Source organism: Drosophila sechellia, chromosome X (genome assembly GCF_004382195.2).
Source record: "Drosophila sechellia strain sech25 chromosome X, ASM438219v1, whole genome shotgun sequence".
In the NCBI taxonomy this organism is placed as follows: Eukaryota; Metazoa; Arthropoda; class Insecta; order Diptera; family Drosophilidae; genus Drosophila; species Drosophila sechellia.
In genome coordinates, this window is record NC_045954.1 from 20,010,358 (window position 1) to 20,019,457 (window position 9,100).

At 36.1% G+C, this 9,100-nt stretch overlaps 2 protein-coding genes across 3 annotated transcripts in view; both read right to left on the bottom strand.

Annotated features, from left to right (window-relative positions):
• LOC116802186 overlaps window positions 1–7,820 on the bottom strand; it is an 8,563-nt gene extending 743 nt beyond the window's left edge. The window contains exons 1-2 of one of the 2 annotated variants that reach the window (XM_032725718.1): window positions 7,563–7,820; window positions 7,303–7,490 (exon numbers count right to left, since the gene is read on the bottom strand). In XM_032725718.1, the coding sequence (XP_032581609.1) occupies window positions 7,477–7,490; window positions 7,563–7,800 (252 nt within the window). In that variant the 5' untranslated portion in view covers window positions 7,801–7,820 and the 3' untranslated portion in view covers window positions 7,303–7,476. Of the gene's footprint in view, window positions 1–7,302; window positions 7,491–7,562 lie in introns of those variants that run through there. The other variant, XM_032725716.1, reaches the window with a different exon arrangement.
• Window positions 7,821–7,929: 109 nt separating this feature from the next.
• Window positions 7,930–9,100, bottom strand: LOC6615072 (pupal cuticle protein Edg-91). The gene is made up of 2 exons (XM_002039453.2): window positions 8,993–9,100; window positions 7,930–8,474 (listed from the first exon to the last, which is right to left on the bottom strand). Exons 1-2 carry the CDS (start codon window positions 9,057–9,059, stop codon window positions 8,074–8,076), a joined length of 468 nt encoding a protein of 155 aa, XP_002039489.1. The 5' UTR covers window positions 9,060–9,100; the 3' UTR covers window positions 7,930–8,073.

Consider the following 9,100-nt stretch of genomic DNA (forward strand, 5'->3'; position numbering starts at 1 on the left):
ATTAAAATATATAAGAGTGCTTGATTGAAAATATAACTATTTATATGTAGGCATGTGTAAGGCAACGCACGACATGAAGCGAATTTACAGTCTAAATTACCAAAATAAACAAACACACAATATATTTGTATGCCATATACAGTACATTTATTTTATTTATTTAACTAAATTAAATCTAGTTTACAATACTAAGCCTAACAAATTTAATTTTTACTAATTACGGGGACTTTCGACTCGACGAGAATTATGGGTTATAACTTTATATAATAAACTGAGCTTTATGGACAAATTTGAGATATCTTCACAAGATTAAACAATTTGAAAGACTATGTGTATGAAATAATAGATAATAAAAATAATAATTGAGTGCAATCGACTGCAGACGTCGAGAATATGGTCGTCCTCGCAAAGTTGGCATGATGTGTGGATTGTGTGGATTGTGTTGATGTGTGGATTGTGTGTGCCCGAGGCGGAGGCGGATGAAGATCGCGCATTTCCGTTTATATGTACGTACGTTCGGTGGTGGCTTGGACATGATGCAATTTGGGTTAATAATCTGGTAGCTGTGCAGGAAGATTGCCCATTCGGAGAGTTTCCTTTATTTGAAGGAATAGCTGATATCCTTGCAGTTAAACGGAGTGAAAAGGATTGATGGTGTAAGTCTCATCTCTTGGTCGTTTCCATGGATTCCTTGATGACTGGGAACCCAGAGTAAGGTGCTTTTTGTTGGATGATAACTTAGAATGTGCCTAACTTCTTGTGATGTGGGGTCATTGTGATTCCAGTTGCGTATAGCGAAAGGAGAGGAAAGGCTATCTGTGCAGATAACAGATTTACCAGCGTTTCTGGCGGCGAATTGGCATGCGAAATCTTCGGCTGTCAATATGGAGTATGTATGACGGTAGCCTACCTCCTGGAATTATTTTACGGTTGCAGTCGATGACCGCAAACGTGGTTGAGTCGGTGGCTTTAGAACCATCGCTGTAAATCCAGTTTTTCTCACCAAGATCTCCTTGTGCACTCAAAAAACGTTTTTGGTATTCTAAGCGGCATCCTTTATCCTTTTTAGCAGCATTGTAGATTTGAAGGTTTATGTTGGGCTGTTTGGAACCCCAATGTGCTGGCGATTTGAGGAACCTCCTGGGCTTTGGCAGCTGGAGGTTAAGTTGCTTGGTGCATTTAAAATTCCGCTTTGGTTCGAAAATGACTCCGAAGTCTTTGGTTAGCAGGCAGTTGGACGTGGTGCACAGCTTCGGGATAAGCATCAATGTAGTTTCTTCTACGCGTGATTGGATACTTGGTAGACCGGATTCTGCCAATGTCCACGCTACTGGAGATTTGTGATACTTTAAGTGCGATTTAAGTGCACACCAACCGAAGATTTTGTCTATCTATGGGAGTCTAAATATGTATGCAAGAATATTTACATGATAGAAATTTAAAAATTCTAAATCTAGTTTCCAGTCGTTTTCTTAGAATCTTATCTTCTTTTTTAGAAGACAGTGCTGTTTGAAAGGTTGTTTTAAGTCGAATCCCCAAGATTTTAAAAAAGTTTACATCTTTTATTATGCGGCTGTTAAAGTCAATGTTGGAAAGGTTACAATGTTGTTACCGACAAATATGTAAAATAGTTCGCATTTTTCAATGGAAAGAGTTAATTTCCAGTTAATTTGTTGCAATATTTCTAAAAATTTTACTCTGACTGTATTAAATTTTTTTAATTTTTATAAAAATTATGGCGTCGTCTGCGTACAGTGTGATGTAATGCAACAAATTTGGCCACTAAAACTGTAAATCATAGGAATTTTTTATCTTAAACTCGCAGGTCGCAAGCACTGCTATTTTTATGAACACAGCTGTAAATATCTGTATGCCGATTTACAATGTTACATATTTCTTCAATTGCTATCATAAATAAAACCACAGAAAATGGCGAACCTTGCGGAATTCTATTGTGTAAAATGTGGGAATTCGATGTTATATTGTTTATTTGAACCCTGAAGGACCGATTGGCCATGAAGGCTTTAATTCTTGGACCAATGCCCCAGCGCTCGAGTCTACAAAGTACGGCATGAATCCCCACCCGATGGAAGGCTCTTTCAAAATCCGTCGCCAAGATAGAGATGTAATTTTTGGTCGAAAGAGCGTTCAACGCGAAGTGTTGGATACTATGATGATGAGTGTTGGATAGTATTTCAAATGCTATGATTTTTCTTTTGGATTTTTTGTTATTTTTTCTATGGTGTTTCCTAGACAGGATAACATGGAAATTGGACGGTAGCTGCTAATATCGGAAGGAGTTTTGTTTGGTTTTGAGATAAGGATAATGGTAATCGATCTTCATGTATGTGAGTATTTTGTTTAGTGTTTAGCATTTGATTAAAGATATCCAAAAGTTTTGTTTTTAGGTGGAAGGATAGGTTTTTGGGCATAGGGTATGATTCTCTGTCGGCCACAGGGCTTTTTCCTTTTGCTTTTGCTACTGAATTTTCTATTTCAAGCAATGTAAATTTGGAATCTAAGCATGTAGCAAATGGTGAAAGTGAATCGATGAGATAGAGCTCTGAAAGATACCGATTTCTTTTCGTATATACTCTGTTGAAAAATGTTGTTCGGAATGAGTATTCAGACCAAGATAAGGCAAACTCTATGGCTAAATTAATTGATCCAGTTAGAGTACCTGAGTTGGATTTGATATATTTAAACGAATTGGAGTGATGCCCGCAAGCGTTTTATTCGGACCAGACTTTTTTGTGGAGGACACTAGGGAGATTTTGACGCTAATTTTTCAGGGGAGTTACGCTTGGCCGAAAGTACAGCTTTTTTGAAGAGGGCGTCGCGAAGATTGGAGATGGATATGATGTCGTTGATGATATACCTAAGGGCTCTATGGACGGCAAAGCAGTTATACTCGGATATGGTTTTCGGAGAGTTTTTTGATTTTGTGTTTCAGGGAGGTCTGGGAAATCAACTGGTAATTTCTGTCTTTTTTTCTTAGCTTTGGGGATAACGCAGAGGCTGGTAAAAGCGATTATCCCCTAAATTGGGTGTCCCGAGGGCCACGGTTAAAAAATTTATTGAGAGTTCAAGAAATTTCTAAAGAAAAGCTTCTGGCCGAGGTTGAGTGGATTAGGATTAAGAATTATAAGATTCGAGACAAAGGTCGAGAACGGCTTACCAATTAAGGATATGCAAAAAAAGAGTGTCTTGTAATAGTTTATTTGAAAAAGTTTATCACCAAAAAATATAAAATGTCATTAAAATAAAATATTTTTTTTTTAATTAAACAGTAACAAGTTTAATTGGGGCCGTGGGTTATTATACTTCAAAAGTTCTATTCAAAATATTAAGGATAATAAGTTAAATATAAAAAGGAACTCGGCCCGCCAACAAGTCATATTTTTAGTGGAAAAATCAAAACATCCGCATTAATCCAACGACATCTAACTACTGTGACAGTGATCGGGAAAAACTTAATTGGAAATTAATTAATGCAATAATCCAATTAAGAATTTAATATTTAAAAAGGTGGACTGAACACTTAAAACAAATTACAAGAACACAAGAATAATAAAAATCGGACTCAACAACAAACACAATTAAAATCAAACCAATAACTATAACCACAAATATATTTCAAAAATAAAAAAATCAACACCATGAAGGAAGGAAGAGCTGAGGGCAAACTCCGCCACAGTCAAATACAAAAATTGAATAAAAACCCAAATAGATAAAAATCAGGACAACTAAACGGAAAGAAGACTCAAACGGAAAGTATCGTGAGCAGAAAATAATATAAAATCTTTAAAAGAAATTAATAAAATAATAGGAAGATACAGGGAAAAATATAACGTTTGAAATTCAACATTACGAAATCAATTTTAACAAATAATTATAGAAAACAATCTGGAAAATTTAATAAATAGTTTTGAAGATGTAAAGTTAACAATGGCAACCGGAGGTTCAGCACCAACCTTTTCTGCGGGAGGGATATCCAGCACCACCAATCTCCCAAAGGAATTAGTTAATTAATAATTTAATTAATAAATGTACAATTTGTTAATTGAAAAATTGAAGGGATAGATGGGCAGTTAAGCGCTAGCAAAAAAGAAGTGGAAGATTATAAAATCCAAGCAATTGACCGAACTATAAAATGCGAAACTACCCTAGAGGTAGTTAAATCTTTACCAAAGTTCACAGGTGAAATAAACCAATATGTAGGTTGGAGAGAAGCGGCAGAAACTGCCATGGGTCTTTATAAAAAATTTAAAGCGAACAATATTTTATCGCTTTTAAAATTAATTAAAATCATGAGAGCAGCACCTGATGCTCTAACTAACCAAGGTACAGTTTTAAATTTTCAAGTAATTCTTTCCAGATTGGATTTTATTTATATCAATAAAAGACCAATCCATATCCTTAAATCAGAAGAAAGCGTCCTTAGACAGGGACGTTTAAGCATTACAGAATTCTACAACGAAGTAACCAGGTAAATGACATTACTCATAAATAAAACTATAATTAAATATGGAAAAGACAGCGAAATAGCCGAGGAAACGAATAAAACAATTAGAAGCAACGCTCTTAAAATTTTTATTTCTGGATTGAACGGTTTAATCTCAGAAACACTATGTACCTAAACTTGCCAAATGCTCTGGCAAATTGTCAGGGCTTAGAGTCTTAAAAATCTTCGAGCCCAATTGGCAAATAGGTATTATGGATTTAGGAATGAAAATAAAAATCAGGGAAACAACCTAAGATATAATACAGTAGATTCCAGACAGAATAATAATACATCAAATAGAATGAATAATAATTGAAGTAATAATTGGAATAATAATCAGAATAATAATTGGACGCCAAACGGGAATTTTGGACAAAATAATAATTGTAATTCAAATAGCAATTCTAAAGTACAATCCCCACCAGAACCAATGCAGGTAGATAGTTCCATAAGGTATGAAAATCGTCCGAATAATAATGACTATCGTCAGAGTAATAATTATAAAAGTGGGTATAATAATAACATACAGAATTATAATAATTTTTAGTTAAAAAGGAAAGAAACTGGGACCCTAAGTCAACCAGCCACATCTTGCTATGTCAAAAAGGGAATTTATGAAAATAAAAAAGAATTGCCAACTTACAAGAGAGTATCTACAGTTCATTGATACTCAATTATAAAATATTACCATATATTGACAATATTTGAAACGAAATATCTATTTTATGAATTATGCTATGCTATTAAGGAAAATTTGAGCTAAAATAGTTGGAAAAAAGGGTATCGTGGACTATAATAGAGAAATAATAGAGAAAAGCTCGAATATTATGGCAATGAGGAAAAAACGATTTGTGCTTAATTGGGGGAAAAAATGCTCGGAAAAAGTATTTAAGAAGTATTCTAAAATAAATATGCAACTTCCTTTTCGAACAGATATTCGGGGTGAAATAAATACTGACGGTGATAGAGCAATTTATATCAAAAAATATCCTTATGCTATGTGAGTTTCAGATTTCGTTAAGAATGAAATCGATAGAATGCTAGAGGAACAAATTATAAGACCAAGTAGAAGCCCTTATAATTCACAAGTCTTAGTAGTACCCAAAAAGGGACAAAACGAAGATGGAATTCTAAAACATCGACTAGTTATTGACTATAAAAAATTAATCAAAACACACACACCGGACAGATGACCCATCTGTAATATTATCCAACTTAGAAAAGTCAAAATATTTCTTAACAATTGAGTTGAAATCAGGATTTCACCAAATCTTAATGAAAGAGTCAGATATTGAAAAAACAGCCTTTTCTATTAACAATGGGAAGAAAAACGCACTTAGAATATTTTAAAGAGCTTAGAAGTTTTTAATTTGTCCGAAATTAAGCAAAAATTGACAAAAGAAAAATAATTTTACTAACCAATTTCTTTTTACTAAAATATTTCGGCAAGACTTAGAGAATAATGAAGACAAAGCGATCATAATAGAAGAAACACAAAGTCGAGCTCATAGAGGAAAAGACGAAAATTACAACCAACTGATGATAAACTTTTTCACTTAAACTATTACTAGACACTCTTTTTGCTTATCCTTAATTGGAAACCGTTCTCGATCTTGTCCCGAATCAGACTGATCTTCTACTTCTTAATCCTGATCCAATCAACCTCGACCAGAAGCTTTTCATTCGAAACTTTTCGAACTTTCAATTATGTTTAGGATAAAAGCTTTATCTGAAATTATTTCAGTGCATTGTGAAATTGAGATTTGCTGACTGATTGAAGAGCAGTTTGATTGAAGAGCAGAAAGTTGATCATGGCTTGGTCTCCAAGCGGAAGCTGTGTTTACTTTAAGTTTGCTTATTTATCTTATAGGGTATCAAAGTGCTGGCAAAGGCAATGTCAAAATCAAAGACAAAGCAAATGCTGCCGAATTTGAAATTTGTTTATCAACTGGGGTAGATTTATGCTATATGTATATTTGCATGTTTACTATACTTTCATACATTTATATGCTTATTCTACTACAGTTTTCAGTCATTTTGTTGAGATCCTAAATGTTATACCAACTTCTGTGAGAACACAATAGTTCAGGTGTTTTACGCTGACTTGAGTGCCGTATAGGGTATTTCACGCTTCGATAAGTCGCTGAGGGCATGAGTAGATAATCATCACCTGCACGTAAGTACATAAGTCTGAGAACTGAAATCAAAAGTGATCACAGAAGTGACATTGATGTGAACTACGCAAACGCTGAAATACGAAACATTTTGGTCGGGCAATTAGGTTAATAGCCGGTTAAATTGTTACCTCAGACATAACTACACACATATGTACATGGAAGAAATTCAGATATACTTATGTGCTAATTAGTGCCGCCATATGCATACCTCAATTATCTCGTACTTATATGTGTAGATGCAAACATGTGTGTTCTAGGTGTAGTTTGCCTATGAGGTCATAAGCACTGCGACTCAGTTATTTTGGCCAAAAGCTTTATCAACAGGTGTCAGCCCATATTCACTCCATATTTGTTTGTCGTCTTTGTTTTCGTTTGGGTTCTTTTCGCTTTCCTGCCTTCCGAAGAGGCGGCTAATTACATGGGCGTTGCCTGCTTAAATATATCAATTGGGTGGGCGTGTCCCAAGATGACGTAACCGAACTGCTAATTCAACTTGTTTATCGTTAGTCACTTAAACTGAGCAGCTGTGTTCGAAGCAATAATTTAACAAATTCACGATCTTACGTGCAAACTTTAATTTGATGATGTACATACATATAAATGCTGAATAAAACAACAAAATGAATTTACATTTAATTCCTTTATTTAACGCTCCACTTGGAGTGTTTGAATTTAGTTGTACAAATTTGTGAATACATCCGAATTTTTCGAGCTTTTCAGCTTATTCTGGAAAATAAAGAGGGTCTTACTATATGCAAGAAATGCCTTTCATATATCTTACCTCTGAATCCGAAGTCAATCTGAATCTTCTGTAAGTAATATGTAAAACATTGTAATGTAAATGTAATGTAAATAATACCATTGATGCGAAGATTACTTACCATTGCCACTGTGACTGTCACTTGCATGTTTAATATAATAGTTACCGTCATGTTCGTGGATCATACATTGAACGATGAGCTCATTAAGAGCGTCTTCAATTTTTCTGTCCAATCCCCTGAATTTGATTTTCGTGGCTGTGCTCACCGCTCTCAGGATGACCGACTTGGGGGCAGAGCCACCCACGGCGTCTACGCACTGGATCACCAGTTGGCAAAAGTCTGATTTTCTAAGCGACATTTGAAAATCAAATTTTCTCCGTTTACAAAATAATTTGGCTTTTACGTTGATGAAATATAATTTCGATTGTGACGTTCAATGGAGTTCTCTAAGCCTTCTGGGCGTACCAAAATCAAATCAACTAATTCATTCTGACAACAAACCACCTTGCAGTAGAAAGCATTTTATGTTTTAGTAAATAATGGAGAATTTACACAACTGAAAAGTTTACATAAATTAGACTATGAGACTAATTAAACAAAAAAAAAAAAACGATCCCACGCTGCAGCCGCATCAAAGTCTCATGCCGCGTAAGGCCAATCCAAGGGCTATGGTCACGGTGGCGCCCACCGAGCTGGCGATGATTGCTCCGCCATTCTGGTAGCCATAGGCACCCGGGTAGTTGGGGTCCGGCCGTACGCCCATGTAGCCCGGCTGGCCGGGCTGGCCCACCTGGTTGCTGTAGGAGAAGGGGCGACCGTGCTCGTCTGTGCCGCCCACGTAGTAGGCTCCATTGCCGCCTGCTCCGCCGTAGGAACCACGCGAATCGATGCCGGCGTATCCGTAGCTGTATTGCGGATCCTGGCCACCCAGACTTCCCGGCGGATGCATCCCGCCGGACTGGGCGTTCGAATAGACGCCCACGCCGGCCGCATTTCCATTGTTCCAGTGCACCGTTCCGGCCTGGGCATCCACTGGATTCAAATGAAATGCTTGAATTAGTAACGCATCCAAAAGGTAAGTTTCCTCGACCACAAAGTACCCGCCACTCCTAGTGGACCAAAAAAAAAACCTATAATATTGCACATTTTAAACCAAATAGTTCAAAAATGTTGCTCCCATATAGTATATTTGGTTTCAACTAAAAGTAACACTTATTTAAACTTTACAATAACTATTTATATTCTCTCCCCATGTTGGAAACCCAAAATTGCCGCAATTTTGAACAAATAAGTTATCATTGTACATTTGTGTACATTTAATGCGTTTCCGAAAAACAAGAGATCAATGAATTGCTGGTAATATCCCAGTGCTTAATTTTCCATCACAAGTTGAAATTGAATTTGTTTACTTGGCACTGTCAAAATCGTATGTATCGTATGTACGTGCAAATGCGATGTGTTATTTTCCATGGAAAAGCCGCTGAGGCTTATTCTTATTTATAGTATTATTGGTGCGAATTTTCATAGGTCCCATAGACCGTTTCACTCACCAGCACTAAAATGAACTAGTGCCAACCCGATAACAATGACGATCAGAATGCGATTGAAATTCGACATGTTTTCCGAACGCGCGTTTGACTTCAACTAAACCGCTTCCG

Coding starts and splice junctions, on each gene's coding strand:
- LOC6615072 (XM_002039453.2), bottom strand. CDS start 9,059: ATGTCGAATTTCAATCGCATTCTGATCGTCATTGTTATCGGGTTGGCA. Junction 8,475..8,992: donor ACTAGTTCATTTTAGTGCTG/GTGAGTGAAACG, acceptor ATTTGAATCCAG/TGGATGCCCAGGCCGGAACG.